The 27,307-nt window shown below is 47.9% G+C and overlaps 1 protein-coding gene across 1 annotated transcript in view; it reads right to left on the minus strand.

Moving 5' to 3' along the window:
* Positions 1-12,083: 12,083 nt before the first annotated feature.
* LOC125171683 (basic proline-rich protein-like) overlaps positions 12,084-27,307 on the minus strand; it is a gene marked incomplete at its 5' end in the record, with an annotated part of 17,771 nt that continues 2,547 nt past the window's right edge. The window contains 2 exons of the mRNA XM_047868848.1: positions 12,084-12,194; positions 13,524-13,584. Coding sequence (XP_047724804.1) covers positions 12,084-12,194; positions 13,524-13,584 — 172 coding nt within the window. The remainder of the gene's footprint in view (positions 12,195-13,523; positions 13,585-27,307) is intronic.

The raw sequence follows: 27,307 nt of genomic DNA on the forward strand, positions 1-27,307 counted from the left end.
TGCGACCTTTTCCCCCAAAGAAACCGCTAAGCTTTACTATATACCCAGCCTGAGTTTTGGAGGTTATCCAAGGCAAGGTATCCATTTTTCTCGGGCGAAGCATAACACTTGCTCCTGTTACAACATTCCCTCCTGTGATGTGCTTGTTTCTGCTTGTGCAAGAAGCCTTGAAATCCTTGGGTGAGCACATATTTTGGTCCCCCGTGGTGGTTAGTGGAATGTGGGACCGGGATACAGGTGGGTGATGGCTCCTGTAGAGAGGCGCTGTCCCCCGCCCCCCCCCCCCTTGGTTGGTCCCTGCCAGGTGGCTCATGCCGTCAGCCATCAGACACCCCGGTGCTGCTCTCTGCGTGCCAACTCCCAGGGCTTGTTGGAAGAGGGACATGAGTCAGCACATTTGCCCGATTCGAGGCTGGCCTGGCGCCAGCATGATGCCCTGCCTGGATTCAACTGCCCGACTCCAGCAGTAACTGGCAAGATGGGGTCATAGCCGCCTCTCGGGTTCTAGAAATGAGCTCATCTCCTTTGGCTGCTCTGGGGAGACAGATGCCCGGCGAAGGGGAGCCAAGGGCAGCTGGTCTAGGGGGAGGGCTGCCTCCTCACCAGCACCTCAGGGAGAGGGACAGGACTGGGTACAGTCTGAGGAGTCCCGACTCCCCAGCTGACACCCCCTTCCAGGCCAGGGGAACTTCTGATGTGGCCCCTCTGCAGCCCGGCGGACGAGGACTCCTACCCACATATTTCCCAGCAACACTCTCTGTTCTAGCTCCCCGGCTTCTTCTTGGTGGAGGTCCCCAACGAGCAAAAGCCATATGACTGCAAGCATTAAACAATCATTCACGTAAATCAGTGAGGTGAGAGCCATCCTCGCTGCCGGCCCCGAATCGCTGTCTCTTTAAAGCTCCTTCTCCAAATGGTCAGTCGGGCTCAAGGACCTTACCTCTCACACCCTGTGCACCTGCTCACGCCCTGGCCCCTCTCCACTCCAGGAGCTCCACAAATCAACCAAAGAAATGACTGGAATGAATGCGCTTCGTTCTGGGTGTCCCTGGAGCTCCCTTTGGCCTGGTGATCCCTCTGACTGAGGAAAATACTGTCTTACCCCATTATGGTTTGACCTTCAGGGTTAGCTGAGGGTCCCCAAGGAATTTTGTTGTTTCCCATGGCTTCCCTAATTTGGGGTTCTCTTCTTCAGAGGCAGAGAAGTAGCCTCGTCCTTCAGGGAAAAAGCCCCCCAAGACCTCACTTATCAGGGGTCCCCTCCGTTGGCAGAACAATTCTGAACGGCGTGATGTCACAGATGGTCGGTCCTGTGACAACAGCAGCTCCTTCCTGGGGACCCCACTTCAGAAGGGATCCGTCCCCACGTCAAGAGACCACAAACGCTGGTACTGTCGGGGATGTGAGGGGGAAAACAATTTCATTGACTGATGTCTGTCAGGGGCTATGCTGGACACCATAAGAATTTCAATCTTCTATATTCCTCTCGACAATCCTGAGTGGAAACATTTTTGCCCTTTGTTTCACAGAAGAGGGAACAGAAGCTCCGGCATTTAGTGGTTTCTTGGGGTCACATAGCTCAAATAGAGCCGCTGTCTGCCCCCCCCCCCATCTCCCGCAAACCTCTGACTGCCTCTCTCTGGGTGACTGAGGTGACACTACAGGCTGAAAAAGTAAACAGTCCTTGGTGAGAGAATTCAATGGAGTGTTCAGATAGACCCGGCGTGCCCCTCCCACAGGTGCAACACGACCCAGCCTTGTGGTTCACTCACAATGGGGGCTTTGTGCCAACACGGCAAAGAGATGGCGAGTCTCAACCCGTGGCACATGCCATTCCTGCCCTGATCCTAATTCCCATGCAAGTCTGTCAAATAGGATTGAAAGGAAAACCGAAGGAGGCTGCAAAGCCCTTTCCCGAGGCCCCCAAATTCAGGGCCTTTCCGCCCAAGGCCCAGTTCACTCATCCCTCCCCACGTTGGTAGGCCTAACTGGTAGAAGACCGCTGTCCTTGACGGCTGCGTGGGCCCTGGGCTCGGAGCCTTTCCCCACTCACGATGACATGGCTGTAGGACCACACAGGGGCCACCGTGTCCCCTGAAACACCGTCCGCTGGGTAATGATGGCAATGGCTGTTGCCGCTTAGGAAGGCACTTTGCGTGCCTGGCTTGTGGCCCTGTGGTTACCATGATGAGGCTAGAACGGAGTCTCCAGGGTCCCCACTCGGGCCAAACCATCATCAAAGTCAATCTCCAAATAGAGTCAACTCTCAATTATTCATAGACTAATGGTTCAGTCTGTCCCTCCCCTTTCTCCTCCTCCCTCTTTCTCTTGCTTCTCGTTGCCAGCAGCGTTGTGGCTCTCCTCAGTGATAGGCCCACCAGCGCAGGACATGGCAGAGGACTTGACTAGTCAGCATCAGGGCCTGTTAGCGATCCCAGTAAAGAGTTTAAGAAGCAACTTGGGCGGAACATGGATTTTGAATAATCTCGCTAAGGTTATCCCCCCTTACCATGGATAAGAGACAACTGCCTTGAGTTCTTTGAGCCCCTCTGCTAAGTCTTGCCAGGAGAAGAAACAGAAGGACTGACATCCACCCACAAGGAGCCGGGGCCCAGGCTGAGACTGGCCAGGATGAGAGGCAGGCGTGCCCCATCTTGCAGACCCAGGATGCGTGTGTGCGTTTACCCAGAATCTCCAAAGATCTGTCTCTGGTGGGGGTGGCAAAAATGACTTTGGAAATAAAGGAAGCCCCCAGAGTTTTCCTCTCTTGAATGGCTGGAGTTTTATGTCCCCCGATTCAATAAATTGGCACATAAAATATGAAAAGCCGTTTCCAAAAGTTGAATTCACCTGAATTCAGCTACTATAGAAGTTGTCACATCTTTCCCAGCCACCAAGATGACTTTGGAGGCTTAAGCTGGGTTGCATTTCCAAGAAAAACCACCACCAGAGCTTTGCTTCGTATTATTAATAAATGCTAACGTATTGACACATTAAGTGATCAAGTGACACACATGAAAATATCTTATTTCATCTTTCTAACTCCACGAGGTAGAAACTATTATTTCCCATTTGCAGAAAGTGAGACTTGTAAGTCACTTGTTCCAGCTCGTTCAGCAGTGAGGGGACAAGAAGAAGTTGTCTTACTTAATTTTCAGACATCACCGTCTTTGATCTACAGTGCGGTCCATGACACATGATTTAGCCTCTTCCCTTGAGCGACAAAACCCCAGTAATAAAACTGGGCATCCCCAGCCCTACTTGGTCCTCTCCACTGGTGTCCTGAGTTTCAGATGTGTGTAGCCCGGGCGTTCCCCTCCGCTGGACCATCCCTGCCATTTAGCCGTGAATCGTGCACGTCGTGTGGTTTTTTATGTTTGTCCTCTCAAGCATTGTTAGGTCTTATAATCTAACTTTTCCTGTGATACGTTCTCTCCCCAGAGTGTCATGAGAAAGGATGGTGTCATATTTCATGCCTATTGGAATTTGTCACTCTTCCTAAATGATCCCAGGCATGGGGCAAGCCCATAAAACCCATTTCCTGATTATTTAGTGGACTGATTTAGGAGTAGAAACCACGTGGAGCATACTTCTAGTGTATCGCTCACGGTGCTTAACACAGCCCTCGGCATAGAGTAAATGCTCACCATTTTTGTCGACTTGAGTGTCAGACCATTGGGAAGAAAGAGAGAATGAGTCCCATGGTCACAAAAGCATCTACTGTGTGGCTTATGTATATTATCTAATTTATTTTTTTAATGTTTATTTTTGAGAGAGAGAGAGGAACAGAGAGAGAGGGAGAGACAGAATCTGAAGCAGGCTCCAGGATCTGAGCTGTCGGCACAGAGCCCGACACGAGGCTCGAACTCACAAACCAGGAGATCATGACCTGAGCCAAAGTCAGACGCTTAACCGACTGAGACACCCAGGCGCCCCTCTATATTATCTAATTGAAACTTCACAATAATTCTGTGATGTAGACGGTGTCCCTACTTTCCATATAGCCTCAAACCAACAGCTGGGGAATGAGGAAAGTAACGTTCATGTACAGGGCCCCAGCAGCAGGGTGAGGAAACCATAGGCAACTGACAACGGAGTACCACTCTTGGGGACACCCAGGAGGTAGTTATGTGGCGCGCAAGCAGGGGGCCGGGGTTAGACGGTCCACGTTCTAGGAACGACGGAGAGGCAGGACAGGGTGCCTCAGCCTGCAGCCCACAGCAACAGCCGTAGGGAGTTTCTGTCCCCGACCTTGAATTTAGTCCCGACACCAGGCTCTGCCGGTATTAAGCCTTTGTCTATGGGCAAATGACAGCAACCCTCCAGCCCATTACTTTCCAATTGTTCCTGGACCTGAACTGGTTCCAGCTGGATAAATCTGCATCAGAACAGAGAGAGGGCTCCCCAGGAATCTGTGGGAATGTGGAGGAGTGGGCAAGATAGGAGACAGTGGGATTAAAAGATTTAACAAAGAAAGCACTCCTTTACACGGGACAATGCCCAGCAGGCTGGTTTTAGAGCACGGACGGAGCGGGCTTTCTAGAGCCCGGGAACGAGGGAGTTTATATTTACCTAAACGTCTACAAACCGTTGAGGCTGCTGGTCTGCCTGTCTTGTGGGAGCCTGGGATTGTGCCAGAGTTCTCACCCGTCCCGCCCACTCTCTGTGCGTGCCCGCTTGCCCTGCAAGTTGGGAAAATCTGTCTCCACAGGAAGGCTGATAGGTGAGACAGACCTCCCGGAGAGGGAGGCGGGAGGGGGCCTTACCCCAAGCCCCACCCCGAGGTGCGTGCCCTTGCACACAACGGCTCCCATTCTGCCCAAAGAGATGGGTGCTATCCTTGCCTAGGTGGCAAGACAGGGGGGCCCCGCAGGTCCCTTCCTGCCCCATTTTTAGGAGCCTGGGCTCAGCACTTAGGACCTTATCTCCCTTTGTTCATCGCTGCCTGGGTATAGCAGGTGCTCAGTAAAAATTTGTCAAATAAATGATTTGACAACGTGTCTATTAACCTGTCTTCCTCTGCAGCACCGCGGCTGGGCCGGCAGTTGTATAAATCTGGGGGCAGGGTGGAGGGTGGGGGAGCAGAGTGGGGCGGGTGGGGAGCCACTAGACACGCGTGCCGTTGGTCAGTTCTCGGAGGGAGATAGGGCTTGGCTCTCCCAGCTTCCTTCCTATGGGTGAAGAAACAAGGCCCAGGGAGGCAAGGGCCCCACATGCTCAGATCCACCAGTCTCTCCACCATGCCCCTCCACCAGCCTCCTTGCCCCCTTCTTAGGGCCTGTAATTCCTTCCCTCGGCACCCAAGGTCCTTCGGACCCTCGCTGACCTAACTCTCCAGTTCAGATTCCCATGCCACCCAGCCTCTCCACCACGTTTGGGACGTCTAGTACTTGGCGGTTCCCCCTTCTCCCCTTCATTTGGGAAACTTCTCGCTTTGGAGTCCACAGTCATCACCTCTTCTGGGAAGCCTTCTCGGGATGCCCCTAGGCAGCCTTAGCGGTGACCCGGCCCTGAGTCTCACCGTGTCCTGTGCTTTCCTCCGTCACGGTACTTAGCACTTGCATTTGTGCCATAGTAGGATTACCTGGCTCTCTCCTCTCCTTCCTGGGCGATCTTCTAGAGGAAGGATCTTACGCTTTACCCCTACCGCACTGCCTGCCTGCCACAGAGCAGGAGCTCCAGGGATGTTACTGAACGACGATCGCTACTATTTTATTTAAACCTGCCACTTTAAACAAGCTCCTTCCGCGCAGTAACTCACTTAACCCTTACAACGACAACCCTATGAAGTAGATGATTGTGATGCTTCCTAATTTAAACTATTTCTTATCATAATTGAGCATCGCATTTGATCGAAGAAACGCAAGCACGAGCTAGCGAGGGCAGAGCCCAGCGCAGAAGTAGACAACCATCTCGCCGACCTCTTCCTGCTCGCCAGAACCTCTGTAAGCTCATTCTTGCCTTCCCAGGAATGTTCCCCTAGTCCACAGCCTTTTGAAATTACAACTGTCTCCAGACTCAGTCACATTTTCCATGACACTCACTCTGCCCTCTGGCCCACACAGCTCACTCCTGACCTCCCGCAGCCTCAAGACCAGCAGGGGACACATGCTCTCTCTTCTTGCGCCATCGCGTCGCACTCCTCCCAACGTAAAGGATGCTACCACTCCTCCAGGCAAGTGTCTGAGTCTTACGTTCTTGTTTTCCCCTCCCGTGTGCCCAGCGGATTGTTAGGAGCACGAGAGGGGCTAGAGGATACTTAGCGGTGCTTTGAACCACAGAACACCTCGGAGTTTATTCCCTTCTTTGCCGACAATTGTCGCTATTTGCCGTGGTCATGAGGGCGGCCCGGCTGCCCCGGCCACTGCTAGGTGTGGGCGTGGTTCTGATCTGCGGTGTCCGGACCGCAGACTGGGGCCGGGGATATGTGGTGTGATGGGAGGCTCCTTGTCCTCTTCTGCAGATCAGACCCGTTTACAGGTCTCTCAGCAACTGGCCTCTTGTTATCCTGACTCTTCCTTTTGATTTCCTCTCCTGAGCCCTGCAGAAAGGAGTCGGAGCAATGAAAGAGCTGAAGAAGTTGAGCTGAATGAGGACGGGGTGGGACAACAAAGGAGTGTTCAGGAAGGACACCTGCGGATCGGCTGGGGAACGGGACGGCGTGTGCCACCTCTGCCTTTCTGGGGACATCCTTATGGTGACCCACCACCTCCATGGGTCCCTGGATCCTGCTGGAATGAAGCTGTTGGAAGAGCCCAGAGCAGGAGCTTAGGGACCATTCATTTACTCTGTACACGACTTGAGCAGCTCACCTTCTCCCTAAGTTTCAGCTTTCTTACCTGAAAAATGAAATGATAGTGTCTAGACTACCCCCCTCATGGTGGGGGGGAGGGGGTTGTTGTGTGGATTACACGAGCAAAGTGTGTGAGACTCTGTGGACCCGAAGTCATTACAGCCATCCATTCATTCACCCCCTCACGCGTTCCGTAAATATTTATCGAGAGATCCCCGTGCACCAGACACTGAGTTGAGTTCAAGGGGGATTTGATGGAGGGCGTCGTGCCAACAGATGTAGTTCCTGCTCTCGTGAAAACTACAGTCCAGTAGAGAAAATGGCTTCAGTTAATCCTACCATTGGGTAACTACTCAATGAGGTAACAGGAAAGGAGCACAGTTTCCATAGAGAAGCGTGGCTCGGGAACGGATCACATGATGCACTTTGTTGCTGTTGTAACCCTAGCCAACCGGTTCTCAAATTTTGAATTGCAAGAGTCACCTGAGCCACATTCCCCAGGGAGTCTGATTTCCTGGCTCTAGAATTTCCCTTCCAGAAATGGACATTTTTACCATGCTCCCTCACCCCCCTCCTCCAAGACATTCTCGTGCAACTGACCTTTGGCCAAATTTTAAGAAAGAGCGACCAAAGGTTAGCGTGGAGCCTTAACTAGAGACTGGTGCCTCCTGAGGTCTCTGCCACAATTCCTGTGTTTCTTAGCTGATTCCACTCCAGGCCATTCCTGAAGCCAATGGATGTCGGGCAAGCCAAAGGATTCTCCTCTTTGCTTAAGCTACTTTGACCTGGGTTTCCGGTCACTTAAAAACACTCCCTGCTGCCTAATTTAGGTCCTCCTGACCTCTGTGAGCTCCCCTCATGATGTCTGCTGGCTCTGCGGTGAATACAGGATACGCAGGGGTGAAGTCACGATTTACCGTTGGAAACGACAGTTAGCTTCATTACAGTTCTACACCTGCCCCCTCCATCCCGCCCCTTATAGCCCCTCGCGTTCATCTGTAGGCGTTTTGTGGCATCTGCAACACGTGCGATGCACTCAACACGAACATCAGCAACAAGTCGCGAAATACTAATTTCTGACCACACGCGACTGGCGCTTACGTCCATGGCCGAATGCGATGATTTTGGTTGGATGATCGCTCCGTATCCCCAAACCACGCAGAGTGGGACCTGGGTGTTCGTGTTCTGGAGTCGTGTTCTGGGTGTTCGTGTTCTGGATCATGGGTCTGGATCCTGGCTCTGCTGGCTCCATGATGGGGGACTATGTCACCTCACTTTTCTGAGCCCTTGGTTTCTCCACGGGCAAAATGAAAACAATGAGTAAGACCTACCTTGTAAGGCGGTGGTGGGGGCCACATGCACTACTGGACATAGAGAACTTAGACTAGGGCCTGGCGCACAATCAGGGCTCAATAAATCTTAGCAATTATTACGTGGGCATAAATGTGCTTACAGTAGCAATCCCTGCAGAAGGTCTCCCCCAACCTTTTACCCACATTAGGAAATCGTGTTTGCGACCATGCTTCCCTTTCCTCCGAATGAATACTGGTTTTTTTTTTTAATTTAAATCTACTATTCACCTCCTGTCTCCTAGAGTTTCAGCCTCCTTCACTTCTCCCTTTTCTGCCAATTCAGTGTCCTCCTCTTTGCATGAACTCCAGAGTCTCTGTGATGCCCCTTCCGTAACATCAAGACTCTACTTTGAGCCTCTGTCATTGTGTATGTCTCCTCAGTGGTCCTGGGGGCCCCCAGAGACCACACGGAAGCTCCAGGCACACCTGTGTCCCCAGTGCCCAGCACACACCATCACGGCCACCCAAACTACGTGCCCAGCACTCGCTGGTGGCTTACATAACTCCTGCCATTCTTACTTAGTCCCCTGAACTTTGCTTCCTTTGCTTGTAAATTAAGGGTAGTAACACCTACTTCCTTTGACTGCTGGGAAAATTGAAGGTGGTGACATATACAAAGCACAGGTCAAGGCTCAGTAACATTTAATATTGTAATTTTTATTACTATCTACCTGTAGAGAAAGTAAAACAAATCGAAGGTCGGCATTTTCACACACACACGCACCCTGTTTCATCTGCAGACTCCAGAACTGAGGCCAAAACTCGGCCAACAAACCTGGCCACTGACCACCAAGCCCAGTCTGGAATGATGAGGGCATCAGTCTAGTGCCTATCTTGTCTGGAAGAATCTGTTCCCAGTCACCACCATCACTACCTCTTTGCTCCATCACTTTCTTTCTATTGTGGGTGTTTCTGTTTTTGTTTTGTTTTTCGTTGTAACATCATTTATTAATGATGTTAAGATTTATTAACTAATCTTTATTAGTTTGCTCCATAACTTTAACTCAGTCTGTCTCTCTGATAAAATTCACCAAACATTGAAATGACCCTTACTCATCTTGAAACGTATAGTTCAGTTGTGGGAATTGCATTCACATCATTGCGACACCAATCTCCAGAACTCTGTCGTCTTGCAAAACTAAAACTCTATATGGGGCGCCTGGGTGGCTCAGTCGGTTAGGTGTCTGACTTCAGCTCAAGTCATGATCTCGCGGTCCATGAGTTCAAGCCCCAAGGCAGGCTCTGTGCTGGCAGCTTAGAGCCTGGAGCCTGCTTCGGATTCTGTGTCTCCCTCTCTCTGCTCCTCCCCGACTCGCTCTCAATCAATCTCTCTCTCTCTCTCAAAAATAAACGAACATAAAAATTTTTTTTAAAAACCCTAAAACTCGATATCAATTAAGCCACTCCCCAATCTTTCCTTTCCCACCCCCTGGAAACCAGGTAACCATCATTCTATTTTATGTCTCTATGAACTTGACTACCCCAGGTACATCTTTAAAGGGGACTCACACAATATCTGTCTTTCTGTAACTGGCTTATCCACTTAGCATAATGTCCTCAACTTTCATCTGTGTCGTAGCCAGAATTTCCTTCCTTTTTAAGGCCGAGTAATATTCCAATAGACGCATACACCCCATCTTGTTTATCCATTCATCGTCAACTGCCAGTTGGGTTACTTCTACTTTGGGCTATCATGACTACTGTTGCTATGAATATGGGTGCACAAACATCTCTTCAAGACCCCGGTTTCAACTCTTCTGCGTAACCAGGTATTCCCCCGCTTGTTGAAACTTCACATCGGGCCACTTTACTTTTACAAATACCCATTTTTGCTAGGCAAAGAAATCCAAAGGGGAGTTTCACTTTTGTGAAAAGAGGTGAAAAGCCAAACTAGCATTCAGCATTTGTTTTGCAACAAGCCTCTATGGAGGCAGCTCACCCACCAGCAGCAAGGGCGGCCCCTCCAATCTCCTCCCCTGGGAACTATGCTCAGACCTCTGTCCCAAGCCACCATAGCCTTGAACTGTGTCTGTGAGCATCTGTGATGCATCTCGTTTTATTCCGTGCATCCGTTAGCAAGGTGTATCCTATGTTCTCAGAAACGCCTAAGAGAGGTTACTTTTTGGATCTGGGAACACCAGACACTTTTCCATGTAAGTTAATGGTAATGACCTCTTTGCTTTATGCCATTTCAGCTTGTGAAAGTTTTCATAGGAACACTCCTTTCGGATAGTGGGGGGAACCCGTGTACCCAGAAGCAGAATTACTGGATCGTACCGTAATTCTATTTTAAATGTCCTGGTGAGCTGCCATACTGTTTTCCACGGTGGCTGCACCATTGGACGTCTTCACCAACACTGTACGTGGGTTCCAATGTTTCTACGTCCTCGTCGATCCCTATTTTCTGTTTTTCTGAGAGAAGCCCTCCTTGTGGGTGCGAGGTGGGCCGTAACTCTGTTTTCTCCCTGGTCTTAGGGGCTTTTTTGACCAAGGACAGACCTAAGGGGCAGATTTTTCCAACGCCACCCGAGGGGAGGGGCAGAATCCTGGTAGAGGGAGCCCAGGCCCCCGTCATTCATTTGCTCATCAGGATTAAGCGCTTTTGTCCCCCAGTTGAGAAAACAGGCTCAGAATGATTAAACAACCTGCCCGAGAGCACACAGCCAGAAAATGGGTATTTGAACCGGGCCCCACATAAATGTGGAAGAATTGCCGTGTGCATCGACATCCACACTCTGAGCCCAATGTGAGAACGCTCCCTCTCTGATTCTCTCGCGGCAATACAACCCTTGGCTTCTGCTCTGCTGCTCCTCCCCCCTGCTACTCAGGGCCTGTTGGGCTGGGTGACTGGGAAACAGACTGCATTTATTATTTAACCAAGTGCCCAGGTGCACCTGCTGTGGCATTGGGTGCCGTTTATGATTACAATAAAATGCGTGGTTCCAAGCATTAGGAGATTTACAAGAGTTTCCTTCTAGTCCCAAACTCAGAGACTGAGGGGCAAGGGTTGACCAGCTGGAGGTCCCTTTAAGTAAGACCTGCTTGCAGAGAGAGCCATTAAAAGATGATGCATTGGGCTTGGCTTCGCCTGGCCTTGTGTGCAAACAACAGCAGTTTCCAGATCTCTCCCCCTGCAGCGGCTGGGCGGAGCCCCTGTTTGGGACCGAGTGGGAGGTAAGGCAGGGTAGGCTGTCCCGGATCCCAGCTGGAGAGGACCGGTCCTGCCCGACCCAAGCTTGCAGAGGCAGCCAGCCTGTACTACTTGAAGTATCTTAAATGCACCCCGAGGGATCACTAGTCAATCAAGGCACGGCCCTAGCAGAAGAGGCCTTTTAAAGGTGAACCCACATGCACCCCCGTGTGCGCCTCACGGCTACAGGTTAGCGATGCTTGACTGGCCCCCTCTGCCTGTTATGCTCCTGGCTTACTGCAGAAGTAACCTTCATACTATGACCCGGTCGTGGAGAAGCCAGAGGTCAGTCCCGTGAGGGCTACGCCCTCAAGGAAGCCTGGCCAGAGGGGCCAAGAGGTGCCTGTGAACCTAGCTCTCCACAGCAACACGGGGGGGGGGGGGGGGGGGACAGTGAAGGGCCTGGGGCTTTGACTGGAAGGGAGCCGGAGGAACCAATATATGTGGGGTCCATAGCCAGTGTGGCTTGCACAGATACACCAATCCATGGGCTGGCGAATGAGATGGGGGGTAATGCAGAACTGTGTTCGGGATGTAGAGAGGTTTGTCACCAGCTGCTGCACCAGAGATGTGACAGTCAGGACACGTGGCTGGTTACGAAGGTACTAAAGGTGTGAGAAGGGACTGGGGATAGTCCTGAGGATCAACAACATCTCTCTTAAAATCTACTTTGTGCAGGGCTCAGGGGAACGTTTTCAGTGAGTGCAGCCCTCAAGGATGTACACGCGCAAAAATCACATCTCCCCGTTCAGAAGCGGCGTTTGTACGTGTATGTGGCTGAGAGCTCAGACTCACCCTTCCGCTGCGAGCTTATGCGAGCCTGAGCTTGAGACTCCTCCTGCAGTTCTAAAGTTTCAATCTGTAAAAGACGGTGTACAAGGCTCTGGGCCAAATGATGTCTATGAATTCATGATATTTCACCCTATGACACGTAGCCTAGCGGGTGTTCGCCCCCTGTTACAAATGAGGAAAGGGGGAAAAGCATCCTGGGGGAGGGCTGGCTCTGTCCCCTGCACCAAAACAAGTGAATTGCTGGGAAAATGGCTCTGCACGTACCCTTTGAACTGGCTGAGAGTCAGTATTTGCTTGAGGAAGTATATGAAGAGGCATCATTTAGAATTGATCATTCCCAGGCTGGTTAAATGGAGTGGAATTGGATTGCTTTCTCAAACCCGGTGGCCTCTTCCTTCTTGTTAGCAAGATTGCACCAAGGGGCCCAAATCTCCCCAGATGTCCTTTTCTTCTGCACCTACACTGGCTTCTGAGCAGGCCCAGAACCTCTGGGAGTTCTTTGGGAGACAACGAACGCCAGGGGTTACTGTGGAGAGGGAGGAGCCTGAGGTGGGGTCGTGGAGTGAGAGCAATCCTTCATTTAAGAACGAGCTCTGGAAAAGGGAAGCCAGATGGACCAAAGAAAGAAAGAAAAAGGCACACGCATCCCTCCCACTTTCCAGATGTTTGCACACAGGCTTCTTCGTGTTCAGCTACTGTTTTAGACTTGCTGAATCAATAGTATCTTAGTCCCGGAAAGGACTTATGAGCTGATTGGTCCAGCCACACTATCTTACCGGTGGCAGGTACCTTGCCTGCTGTTACACAGCTAGCTGGTGACAAAGTCCAGACTAAAACCTCGGTTTCCTCATTCCTGGTGCAGTGCTCTATCTCTTCAATGGCTTCCAAACTGCTCATTTTCCAGATCCCTCCTGCAAGACTTCGTCCCTGGCCCCAGGGCGGCAGGCCCTTGCGACAGGAACCAACAGTTCAGGGAGCAGCAGGAGAGGGTGTACCGGGGGAGGCTGGGGGATGGGCCACCCTGCAAGTTCATTTTATTCACTTCAGTGAGACCAAATGAAATTGGAGCATGAACATGTTGAGTGTGCCTCTGTGCGGTCTAAACCAGCCCTGAATACTAACCAGGAAGCTTAGAGGGAGCTAAAAATAACTGGCTAATCACCACCAGGAAGAATTAACAAGGACTCGGAAGAAAGGAAAATGTCTTAATATTCCATCTCCCTACAGCTGGGCTCCAGCTGCGGCTGGTCCCCTCCTGGCTTCCACAGGGCAGGTAATTAGGCAGTGAGGAAGCTCCAGCACTCATGCGCGCTGGGAGGGGGGGGGGCCTGCCCCAGCCTGCAGGAGGGTAAACGGAACAGGGTTATTTGGGGTGAGGTGTTGGAAAACAGTGAACGCAGAAGAAATGCAATGTGACAGGAGGCAGGTTTTGAAGAATAAAACAGATGTCACAGCTTATACCCCTTCTCTTTTGAGAAAGCAAAATCCTTAATTAAAGGGAAACATCATTATCTTCTGCCTTGCAAACCCTCCGAAAGTCTTCCCTAAGCGCCGGCACCCAGTTCAATGCTGAAGTCCGTGCCCTGGGGACCACACTGAAATGAGGTCTTCCTGGCAAAATTACTCTTTGGACAAGGGCCAAGGCAAACCCACAAGAAACCAAATGCTGCAATGGAGCAGAGCATGCATGAAATTGTGAAGGCATGACTAGAATGATTCGCTCACAGAACCCAAAAGAGTAGGAATAGGGAACAATTATTGCCATTTGGGAGCGGTCAGGTCAAGAGAAATAAAAAAAGAAATATCATTTTGTAGAGGGCATGGTAATACTCAGAAGAAATTACTTCCTCCAAAAAATTTAATGGGTTGAAATAAATAAATACAAATTGGTTTAGAAGATTCACGAGATTCATGAGTGTGCTTAAGCGCACATAGAACATTCTCCAGGATAGGTCACATGGGAGACCAGAAAGCAAGTCTCAGTGAATCTAAGAAAATTGAAATCATATCAAGCATCTTTTCTGAGCACAACAGTGCGAAACTAGAAATCAACTATAAGAGAAACTGGAATAAATAAATACGTACACAAGGAGGCTAAACAACATGATACTAAATAACCAACATGTCAACAAAGAAATCAAAGAGGAAATAAAAAAAAATAAATGGAGACAAGTGAAAATTAAAACACAATGGTTCAAAATCTTTGGGACACAACAAAAGCAGATCTAAGAGGATACATACCTAACTCAAGAAACAATAAAAATCTCAAATAAACAACCTAACCTTACACCTGAAGGAGCTAGACAAAGAAGAAGAAACAAAACCCAATGCTAGTAGAAGGAAGGAAATAATAAAAATCAGAGCAGAAATAGAGAAAGACAATAGAAAATATCAATGAAACTAAGAGTTGCTTCTTTGAAAAGATAAACAAAATTGGTAAACCTTTAAGAAAAAAGAGGACTCAAATAAATAAAATCAGAAATTAAAAGGAAAAACAACCAACACGATAGAAATACAAAGAATGATAAAAGAATATTATGAAAAATTATATACCAACAAACTGAAATAGATAAATTCCTAGAAACATGCAATGTTCCAAAACTGACTTAGGAAGAAATAGAAAATTTGAACTAGAATCAATTACTAGTATCAAAATTGAATTGGTAATCAAAAACTTCCAACAAACAAAAGTCCAGGTTCAAATGGCTTCACAGGTGAATTCGACCAAGCATTTAAAGAAGAGTTAATATCTATTCTCAAACTATTCCAAAAAATAAAAAAGGAAGGAGAGCTTCCAAGTTCATTCTACTAGGATAGCATTACCCTGTATCAGGGTAGAAAAAGATGCTACAAGAAAAGAAAAGCTACAGCACGATATCCCTGATGAACATGGATCTAAAATCCTGAAGAAAATATCAGCAAACTGAATTCGATAATGCATTAAAAGAATCATTCATCATAACCAAATACTATTTATTCCATGGCTGCAAGGGTGGTTCAATATTTGCAAATCAATCAGTGTGATACATCACATTCAAATGAAAAAGAATAAAAGCCATATGATCACCTTGGGGCAGAAAAAGTTTTTGACAAAATACAACATCTGTTTATGATGAAAACTATCAATAAAGTGGGTTTAGAGGAAACATACTTTGACATAATACAGGCCATATATGAAAAAATTCACAGCTAACACCATGCTCGGTGGGGAAAAACTGAAAGCTGTTCCTCTAAGATCAGGAATAACACAAGGATGTCCACTCTTACCACTTTTATTCAATATAATACTGGAAGTCCTTAGCCATAGCAATCAGACAAGAAAAAGAAAAGGCATCCAAACTGGTAAGGAAGAAGTAGAACTTTCACTATTTACAGATGACATGACACTACATATAGAAAGCCCTAAAGACTGAATCAAAAAACTATTAGAACTAAAAAATGACTTCAGTGAAGTTGCAGGATGTGAAATTAATATATAAAAATCTTTCATGCTTCAATAGACGAATAATGAAATAGCTGGAAGAGAAATTAAGAAAACAATCCCGTTTACAATTGTATCAAAAAGAATAAAGTACCTAGGAATAAATTTAACCAAGGAGGTGAAAGAGTTATACACAGAAAACTGTAAGACACTGATGAAAGAAAATGAAGATGACACAAACAAATGGAAGAATGTATTGTGTTCATGGGCTGGAAGAATGAATACTGTTAAATGTCCACACGACTCCAAGCAATCTACAGGTTCAGCGCAATCTCTATCACAATACCAATAGCATTTTTCACAGAATTAGGGTAAGTAATCCTAATATTTATATGGAACTACAAGAGACCCCAATAACAAAAGCAATCTTGAGAAAAAAGAGCAAAGCTTAACATATTACAATCCTAAATTTCAAGATATACCACAAAGCTTTAGTAATCAAAACAGTATGGTACTAGCACAAATAGTAGATACACAGATCAATGGGTCAGGACAGAGAGCTCAGAAATAAATCCACACTTATATGGTCAATCAATCTGTGAGACAGAAGGCAAGACTATGCAATGGGGGAAAGACAATCTTAATAAATGGTGTCATCAAAACTGGACAACTACATGCAGAAGAATGAAACCAGACCACTTTCTTACACCGTAACACAAAAATAAACTGAAAATGGATGAAAGACCTAAATGTGAGACCTGAAGCCATAAAACTCCTAAAGAAAAACACAGGCAGCAATTTCTTTGACATCACCTTCCACAACACATTTATGAATATGTCACTTCAGTAAAGGAAAACAAAAGCAAGGCAAAATTAGCTATTGGGACCATACCGAAATACAAGGCTTTTGCACAGCAAAGGAAACAATCACAAAAACAAAGGAAACCTGCACAATGGGAGAAGATATTTGCAAATTATATATCCAGTAAAGGGTTAATATCCAAGATATATAAAGAACGTATACAACTCAAAACAATCAGTTTTAAAAAAATGGTCAACAGACACATGAAAAGATGTTCAACATCACTCATCTTTGGATAAATGCAATTCAAAACCACCATGAGATATCACCTCACACCTGTCAGAATGGCTGGTATCAAAAACACAGGAAATAACAAGTGTTGTCAGGGATTGGGCGAAAAAGGAACCCTCATGCACTGGTGATGGAGATGTAAATTTGTGCAGCTACTGTGGAAAACAGCATGGAGGTGCCACAAAATACTAAAAATATAAACACCATATCATTCCACTACTGGGTATTTACCCAAGGAAAATGAAAATGAAAACACTGATTTGAAGAGGTGTATATGCACCCCTATGTTTATTACAGAATTATTTACAATAGCCAAGATATAGAAGCAGCCCAAGTGTCCACTGATAAATTAATGGATATACACACACACACACACACAGGGAATATTATCAGCCATAAAAAAGAATGCAATCTTGCCATTTGCAACAACATAGTTGGAGCTAGAGGGTATTATGCTAAGTGAAATAAGTCAGACAAAGACAAATACAATGTGGTTTTACTTATGTGTGTAATCGAAAAAATAGCAAATGAACAAACAGACTCAAATTCGGAGAACAGACTGGTGGTTGCCAGGGGGAGGGGATGGACAAAATAGGTGAAGAGCATTTTTGAAAATTCATGAATGACAGGTACATTATTTTTAAACACTTTTTATGTTTATTTAGTTTTAAGAGAGAGAGAGAGAGAGCGAGAGAGAGTGAGAGAGCTAGCCAGTGGGAGAGGGGCAGAGAGAGAGGGAGACAGAGAATCCCAAGCAAGCTCCCCACTGTCAGTGCAGAACCCCACACAGGGCTCAAACTCACAAACTGTGAGATCCCGCCCTGTGCCAAGATCAAGAGCCAGACGCTTAATTGACTGAGCCACCCAGGCGCCCCACGACAAGTACATTATTAGAAACAGTTGCCATTGAGGAGCTGTTTGGTGGCACACCCCGAACCCTTTGATTCACTACCATGGGCAACATGCTCGTGATGCTTCCCCAACCCGTGTGCTTGGTGTGGGCAAGTGGGGGGGGGGTACAATAGAAAGCAGCTAGGGGTAAGATAAGAGGTAGAGTGAGGTGAGAAAAAGCATGCGGACTTTGGACGCGTAAGTGAGATGGGTCCAAGTCCTGCTCCACCAATTTTTAGCTGGATCTTAGCCCAGCTTGATTTACGCAGCTACAGTTAGCTTGGCTCTATGGGTCTTTATTTCTCACATACAGATAAGATGGGCATGTGATTTTCTCTGTAAGGAGAAGCCAACCACTGCACACCTGCGAAGACGCTTCATTCTAATGTGCGATACAGATATATTAGTGGCTGCGAAGCTATGGAAAGAGACAGCCACGAATTGGCCAGGTTGTGGGTGATCTTTCTGACGCACAGATGAAGACAAAAGAAGTATTTAAGTGCGCGGCGCCCGCACCTGGGTCCCCAAATAGTCAGCCTTGATTAGGCGGGTCTCATCATCCCACTTTTTCTGCTGTTTATCCTGGCATGGGGCTCTAGTGGCTGGGTCTACTCCTGCCATGGCCTTGTGGGAAGGGTACTATTGGCAACCTGCAAGGGAGCCAATTTCTGGAAGTCGTCAAGTCTTGGTGTTGTCTTCCCACAGCCAGAGAGGTCCCGTCCTGCGGCCTGAGTCACACGGGGGTCCCCAGGGAGGGGACCGCAGCCTTCACTGGGACAGAAAGGCTTCAGAGGATCCTGCTTGGAGCACTAGGGACGGGCAGATCGGGAGTTTTAAAAAAAAAAAATCCCTGGGTCTTATATTGTTCCTGCTCCCAACGGGGAGATTTTTATTTTATTGTTTTAATGTTCGGTCTTTATCTGATACTATTCAAAACTCCTAAACAGCATGATGGCCTTCAAAGAAGAAAGAACAAAATTTAGAAAGCTAAAGTGGCAGCGGTGTCACCCGTTGGCTACGTGACATTATCAGATAGTTGAAATACTCTGAGCGTCATCTGGTGAAGACAAGAGGCTGGCCCTGCCACCTCCTAGGGCCTCTCTGGGGCTCATTTGAGATGACGTATAAGAAAGCTGTGAACTACATTATGTCACCCAGTGTGAACTTAAGTCATTATTGGAGCTGTTAGGTAAATGATTCTTTTTTTAAAATTTTTTTAAAATGTTTATTTCTGAGACAGAGACAGAACATGAGTGGGGAGGGGCAGAGAGAGAGGGAGACGCAGAATCCGAAGCAGGCTCCAGGCTCTGACCTGTCAGCACAGAGCCCGACGCGGGGCTCGAACTCACAGACTATGAGATCACGACCTGAGCCGAAGTCAGACGCTCAACCAACTGAGCCACCCAGGCGCCCCGGTAGATGATTCTTAATAACAGTTTGCATTAGAATAGCACTTGATTTGGTCAAGTTTATTAAGGTATAAATTAAGGAACAAAATGTGCCCTTTTTAGTGGACAGCTCTGAGTTTCGACAAACACACACAGCTGTGTAAGCTCCAGGATGAAGAAGATCCGACAGTTGCACCCCCACCCCCACCCCATTCCCTGAGGCTCCTCTGTGGTCAGCTTCCCATCCCAAAGAGGTGGCAATCACTCATTCAATGCCCACCCCCGCCCCAGTGATCTCTCATCTGTTTTCCACCCCTAGAAGTTTTACTTTTTCCAGAATGTCATATAAGCTGAATAATACAGCATGAAGCCTTTTGAGTCTGGCTTATGTCGCTTACCATAATGCATGGGGACTCACCTAACTTCACGTATTTAGCGACTCATTCCTTTTTATTGCTGAGTAAGTAGTATTTCGTTCTATGGGTGTTACCCCATGGTTTCTTTACCCATTTGGGTTGTTTCCATGAATAAGCCACTATTAACTTATGTATACAGGTTTTTGTGTGAAAGTAACTTTTTATTTGTCTTAGGCAAATACATAGGAGTGGGGCGTTGTTCCATCATATGGCAGGTGTGTGTCTAACCTTATGACACTGACAGATTGGTTTTTGGTTGCTGTTGTTGTCATTGTTATTTTAGAGAGAGAGAGAGAGTGTGTGTGTGCATGTGTGCTAGTGGGGGAGGGGCAGAGAGAGAGGGAGAGAGGGAATCCCAAGCAGGCTCCATGTTTGGTGTGGAGCCCCACGTGAGGCTCCATACCACAACCACGAGATCGTGACCTGAGCTGAAATCAAGAGTCGGAGGTTCAACCAACTGAGCCACCCAGGTGCCCCAACGGATTGTTTGTTTTTTTTTTTTTAATTTTTTTTTTAAATTTTTTTTTCAACGTTTATTTATTTTTGGGACAGAGAGAGACAGAGCATGAACGGGGGAGGGGCAGAGAGAGAGGGAGATACAGAATCAGAAACAGGCTCCAGGCTCTGAGCCATCAGGCCAGAGCCCGACGCGGGGCTCGAACTCACGGACCGCGAGATCGTGACCTGGCTGAAGTCGGACGCTTAACCGACTGTGCCACCCAGGCGCCCCTTTTTCTAATTTTTTTTAACGTTTTATGTATTTTTGAGACAGAGAGAGACAGAGCATGAACGGGGGAGGGGCAGAGAGAGAGGGAGACACAGAATCGGAAGCAGGCTCCAGGCTCTGAGCCATCAGCCCAGAGCCCGACGCGGGGCTCGAACTCACGGACCGCGAGATCGTGACCTGAGCTGAAGTCGGACGCTTAACCCACTGAGCCACCCAGGCGCCCCGGATTGGTTTTTTAAATGGCTGTTGAACTTTGCATTCTAGCACAGCACTTAAAAAAAAAAAAATCTTAAAAAAACATATTCCTAAGCCCTCATGTGTCCAATTTTATTTTCTCCTCCAGACAGCTCTGTGTGATCGGGAGGGTGAAATTCCTGCCCTTGTGTAACAGGTGGGGATGTTATACACCCCGCTAGATATCCTCTCCCCTTTTTCCTTTTAATGAAGACCTTCCTCATCCCTGCTGAGTTTTGGCTGAGCACATGGTACCCATCAAGAAACTACATTCCTCAGTTTCCCTTGCATCTCCGTCAGGTGATTAGCCTCTGGTCAGTGGGCTCTGAATGGGGGCCACGTGGGCAAACTCCAATTCAATCCCCCACGACGGCATTTGCTCTCTCTTCACATTCTCGTTTCCCTTTCCTGCTGGCGGGAATGTGGCTGTGGAGTTGCAGGCGAAGACAACAGAAAAATGGAAGAAACCTGGGTGCTTGACTGATGTCACGGGACAGGGCTGCCCTGACAGCCGGGGCCACCCAGACTGTCAGGTGACCCTTCCTTCTCCCACTGTAATTTGGGGTTCTCTTTGCCATCACAGCTTAACATTTATCCTAGCTGCTACGGTCACATGCCAAGTAAGTGGGAGCACGTGACAGCTGGCCCACCCAGCCTTGCCCATCTTGTGTAGGAAATTATTAAGAAGAAAATCATCTCTGTTGAAAACAAGTTATGCCATGTATATGTCAACCCTTTGATCTAATGGGTTGATAGCCCCTATCAAAGAAAGAAGCGACTCTAGAGAGTGGTATAGTCTACTTTCCATGAGCCCTCGTTAGCCCCCGGGGGTCACCTCTTCCGATCTCCCGCACCCCCACAGGGCTGGGCCCTCTGCTCTGCGTGAGAGGCATTTATTTCGTTCACGGAGGATGCCACGCGAAGGAACAGCAGCAAATGAAGTCGTTAGGGATAGGATGGTAACTAAAAGACTCTGGAGGGCAGACTGAGGCATTTGGACTCCACGGATGAAGCAGGAGGCAGAAGACAGTTGCACAGGGAACAGAGAAGATGGAGTTGCTTCTGGCAGCTGCGTGGTGAGCAGACTGGAGGGGAAGAGTCCAGGGGGAGGGGACCCTCTCGGGAGGAGACGTGAGGACTTGAGGAATGCACGGGCATAGGTCGAGTGGCTGCCGGCACATCACGCGAGGAGAAAAGGAGCCAATGACGAGGGGAAAGAGGATGGGGTACACTGAGGTTATGGGGAAACTGGAATTGGATTGCTAAGGACCCTCTCCCCGGGCACCTACTGCACTCACCCATCTACCCCCTTCCCTGCTTCCCTAGCAAGCACTTCTTCCCTTGTTGGGAATACCCTGTTTGTCTTCAAATCATGTGTCAAGGGCCAAATAGGGACGGACCTACCCTCTGCAGTAACACAGCGTCCCCAGCCTGGATGCCCGGATCCCACAGCAGTGGATGAAGGAGGTGGGGAAGGTTTTGATGCCATAGGTAATGGGGAGCCACTGCAGGTTTTGGAGGAAGAGTGTATCTCACTAAAAGTGATACTTGAGCGAATAGTGTAAGTCCCACCACCAACAAATAATCCTATAGAAAAAGTGATTCGATTTATTCAGGGTATGAACTAACTCAACTTGTCTAGGACCTAAATGCAGTCTTGAAGACAGGATTAAAGCTGCTTGGGATCTATCGACAAAGGGTAGTGATAAAGAGGAATGAATTCAAGAAGAGAAGGTAGGTTGAAAAGGGCACAGGGATTAACTTCCATGCCCTTATTTTGAATTATATAATTTTAGAACACAGTGGGATCTTCCAAAACATCAAAGAAGGAAGATAGGGAAGAATGGAAACGTTCTGACTGAAAGGACACCTGGGGACAAGTCCCAACTCTACCACCAACTTGCTCTGGGGCCTTAGGACAGTCATTTACCCTTTCTGTGCCCCAGATGGGCCAACCATACTTGGTGATCCCTACGGTTGCTAACATTTCCACCATCTGGGGCAATTCAATAACACCTAAACCAAATGCGAACGTGTCACCTATATTATGGATGGTGAGTTGGCGGGCTGGCAAATTAAAAAAAAAAATGCAGGGATTTATAGATCTATGTTTCTCAAACAAGGTACAGGTGCCCCTGGGAGTGCTCAGTGATGCCCCAAGGAGCCACAGGACAAACAAGGAACGTCTTCTTGAAATGTCAACGATATTTGCTCATCAGTGGTTTCAAGTATATTCACATGACATCAGAAATAAATTATGGAGAAGAAAACAATATCCTAATATGTTAAAAAATAGAACATAACGCTTCAAAAAGTTTTGAGCACGGGGAGAGCTGTTTGGAACCGGGTGTCTGTGTGTGTGCGTGCACATGTGTGCATGTTTTGGGAGACGGATTATAAACAAACGCAAGAGGAAATGGAGAGAAGAGGGTGAAAAAAAGAAAGGCAGGAGAGAGCCCGAAAGGGGGGAGTGAGAAAAGGGGAAATAGCACAGGCTTGACCCTTCTGTAGTCATAGCAAGCATAAAGGTGCTGATAAGAAAAGCAATGGGTACAGATTCCACATTTGCCGTTGCTGGGATTGGGGCTGGCTCGGGAGATCACCGGGATCTACAAACTCTAGCAATTTTCTTTTTCTTTCTCGAGTTCAAGGTTACTTCTTCCTCCCCTTCGTGCCCTTTTGGCTACAGAGGCTTTTGTGACCTCGACAGAATAAAACATTAGCTGTTGTTAAAAGTGTCTTTCTGCTCAGGGAACAGAGCCTCCCTATTGACTCTGTAAGGTGCTATCTTTCCCCAGAGAAATCAGCCTTGGCTGCGAGTCCGCGGGCCTCTGGGAGGTGTAATTTGCCAAAGGAGTTCAAATAAATACACCACCCAGAGCAGAGCCGTGCCCAAGGCTGGAAAGAATCCACCTGCTGAAAAGCCCTGTTCCCCCCATGTGGCATCTTCAGGGGCTGAAAACAGGAAAGCCCCAACAATAGGAGGAACGTGGGGCTTTGCCGCAGCATTTATGGCCTTGGAGAGAGCGATTATCTCTTGTCGTGTTGCTGTCCAGCAGCTGATGCGGAGGGAAAGGCCAAGCCCTGCCCTCTGAGCCTGGCTTCAGGTCTGTCACTGGTCTGTCTCGGCTGCAGCCCCAGGCAAGCAGAGCCACGGGGGAAGGACTGGGGCACAGGACAGTCCTGGCCCTGGAGTCTGCACCCTCCGCTAGTGGCCGGTGACTCTCCAGCGGATTTCCGGGGGCCTATTCTGCACAGGCAGTAGGCTGGGTCCTGGAACAGAAACCCACGCAAGAACCAGCACTCGCTCTCGAGGTGGCAGGATGGGGAAGGCACAGAAGCAGCCGTTTCAGCACAGAGGGCTGCGTTTCGTGAAGGGAAGTCAGGATGCTGTGAGAACACTGGCGCCAGCATTCACAGGAGATGCAACACAAGATGCAACACAACATTACGGGCTGGAGGGACCCAGAGGGGACACCCTGCCTTCCCTGTGTGGGCTGCGGGAAGAAATGTGTGGCCCAAGGGTGGGATGGAAGGGAATAGTTATGACACCTCAGCTACACAGTTTGCTTTCTTCTCACCTTCTTTCCCCACTCAGACCTTTTGGGCAAAAGATACAGATTTGAGGGGTGGGGAAGGGTAGAGATATTCTTCTCCAGGCCTCGGATCAGGGTCTCTGGTCACCAACAGAGCAGGGACTTTTTCACAGAGGACGCAGAATGTGAGGGGCCCACAGCGGAGGTGGGGACAGAGGGTTGCCAGAGGCCCACGGTCCCATGGAAGGCCCAGAGGGTATCCTCACTTCCTTCTCAACTTCCAGCCAACCAAAGGAGCGCCACATAATTTACTTTCCCTCCCTTCATTGCCCCTTTTCTCAAACATTTTGGTGGTTTTATATCTCTGGGCGGAGCAGAGTTGGAACGTACGGTCTTGGGAAGACGTCCCTTCTTGGAGACCACTCAGAAAGAGCCCCCCTTTCTGGCATAGAGCACACGGAGCCTCAGGTAGAAGCTGTCACTGTCCAGGTGCTTTCTGGCGGCTGCCGCTTGGGAGGGAAGCAGGACCACAGGGAGCTGCCGATCCCGAAGGACCGGACAAGACCGGCTAAGATAGAGTTGTTCGCAGGTTCTTACTGAAAGCCAGTTGCGTACGTCAGATTTCTACATGCAGGTATTTGAAAGCACGGGCATATTGCCTTATCAAAAAACAACAAGCAAAACCAACCAACCAACCAACAAAAAGCACCTGGCCATGTTGTTTGTCTTCATTCTCTCCCTTCTGGGTGTTATCTAGAACTTCCAGGCCTGGGAGAAAGGGAATCGATCCCTGAGAATGAGCTTTACTACCCTACAGTGGTTCCCTCCAACTTCCGGAATACATTTCAATCCCCCCACCCCCCAGCCTTCGCAGCACTGCCTCTCCCCTGCTATTCGTTTCCAGTGGGGGGAAATGTTATCTGAAAGTAAGCAGCAGGCAAACTGTGTTTTGCATCTTCGTGGCTCAAATGTGACAAATCATCAGGGACGGCTTTAAAACGAGAACGTGAATCCCACTTTGACCCTCCCCTTACACCCCGTGCTTCTGCTCATCTCCCTAGTTGACTGTATTGCCTGTCAGTTGGCTGGGGACACAGGTTGGCTATTCCAAACGCAGAGAGAAATGAACTCTCATCGTTTGCTGTTTAAATGTGCCAAAGTCTTTTTTTTTTCCTCCTCCCCTTTTGACTGGCAGCACATCTAGTATCTTAGATTGTCCTGCTACAACGGCCCTTTGGTTTAATTTGTTGACCTTAAAGATAAAACTGTCGGTTATTTTACCAGCAAAATAGGTTTATTCAGGAATAGCAGAGAATTGCCATCCGGGACATGCAAGCTATGTCAAAACCATAGGCAAGTCCGGAGCACAAAGCTGAGGAATGCTCTTCTATACAGGGAAGGGGTGTCCCCCCACCCCCCCCACACACACGGGTGGGGCTGTTGTCTGCCAAAAGCCCATTGGAGTAAACTAGGAGTTTGAAGGATAGTGGGTTTTCATTGGCTGAGTTGTGAAGGTCTCTTACTGGCTGGGCTGTTGCCAGGCAAGGAGAAAATCTTTCTTCCTCCTGCAGGGGTAGTGAAGTAAGCTTCTTCCTGTTGGGAATGCACACCGCTCTTTTCCCATTGGGGTCTGCAACTGACTGTGAGTGGTAGGGGATGGGAGTGCCCCCTTCTGGCCTCCCAACTCCATTTTGAGTGGGGTTTCTTTTATTCAGTTTCACACAGGCGATACCCACTTGTTATGATCTTGTGAAATGACTGTTCAATCTTTCTCACTCGAAAACCTGGCGACTTATGTAAGATTCTTTTTCCTAACTATATAAGCCTTCTCTGAACCAGCACACTCTTTTGTCGTTTGTTTCTTTGCTACCAAGATAATACACATGTGCTCAAGATCAATTTGTCTAAGACATTTAATACATTGACAGCACCCCAGGCTCAGGGCATACCTAGTTGCAAGGGCTTTCTCAGCCTCCTTCTCCTTAAGCATTTTCTGGTGCATAGAGGACAGGGAAGTTTCTAGTCCCATGCTCCCATGCCTCATGCCCACTACATCCATCCATCCATCCATCCTTCCTTCCTTCCTTTCTTTTTCTTTCTTTCTTTCTTTCTTTCTTTCTTTCTTTCTTTCTTTCTAAGATTTGCTTACTTCTGTTTGCCTTTCAAGATTCAGCTCAAGGCCATCTCTTTCTGAGAAACCCTTCCTGACAGACTCTCCCCACTCCTCACCCTTCAGTTCCTCTCTCCACACCAGCTTAGGGGCTCCTCTGCGCTCCTGGGATCACCGTGTATACATATATCATCCAGCACGATAAGAAAAGTGCAATTTTTAAAACTTGCCTAAATTTATAACTTAATTGTGAAGATCATGAGAAGTGTTTCTAGCTAACATGGATTTGAGAGCTTCCTGTGCACCAAGTACCATTCCAAGAGCTTGCTGCAAATGATCTCATTACAATTTGGGAACAGCTCTGTAGTAGACACTCATGTTGCCCACCAAACAACCAGTTCCCCTGTTCATGGCCGGCAGAGCCCTAATTTTGTTTGGATATCTACCACTCTTCCCAGCAACTCAAGGAAAGCTATATCCCAATTGGTCGAAACCAACTACTGTGATTCCATTTCTCTTAGGGAGATTGGTTTCAATATGGACATGTGAAAAAAATTCTAGCCAATGAGATATGAAGAGAAATCTAATGCATGGGGGAGAGGGGAGGTGCTTCTCGAGAATTTCTGGATACCAGAAACTTTAGCAATCATTTTGCAATTAGCAGGGGAATTAGCCTGAGAATAAGGAGACAAAGAAAATGTCAGAACCAAGACATGGAAAATAATTGTGTCTTGGATGGTGTCATTGATTACTGAGGTAATCATCCTAGAAATATCAGGACTAATTGTTATGTGGGGAGATATAGTTTCTTTATTGTTTAAACTGAATTACTTGTAGCCAAAAGCTTCTTAATCATTGTGAAATCCTTTAGAATGTTCCGTTACTATTTCCATTTTACAAATGAGACAATTGCAGCTCAAAGATGTTAAGAAAGTACTTTGCCTGAGATTAACTGCTTATAAAAAGTTAACCTGTCTCTAGGACTTTTTTTTCTGCTACATTTACTTTATTTTGCAGATAATGAAAACAACCAATTGACTAAGCAGTTCCATAACTCTTAATGTTCATTATTCAAGAAGTAAATGATGTCAGACTCACTATCTAACTTGCTTATACCAAGCCCCACTCCAATCCCATGCTCCAATGGAACCACCTCTCTCAGTGACACTTGCCTCAGTCCCAGCACAGTGGGCCCCCTCCCTCAGAAGAATGGCCCAACCCCCTGCCAACACCACATCTCCCAACTCAGGAGTTTTGCAGAACCTTGGTTCTGTTGGTGGTGGCAATAGGTCTCATTTCACAAACAGACCAGAGCATACCCACAAATGCACCACATTCAGACCATGGAACCAAGAGAGCCTCTG

The sequence above is a fragment of the Prionailurus viverrinus genome, chromosome C1 (genome assembly GCF_022837055.1).
Source record: "Prionailurus viverrinus isolate Anna chromosome C1, UM_Priviv_1.0, whole genome shotgun sequence".
NCBI classification, from domain to species: domain Eukaryota; kingdom Metazoa; phylum Chordata; class Mammalia; order Carnivora; family Felidae; genus Prionailurus; species Prionailurus viverrinus.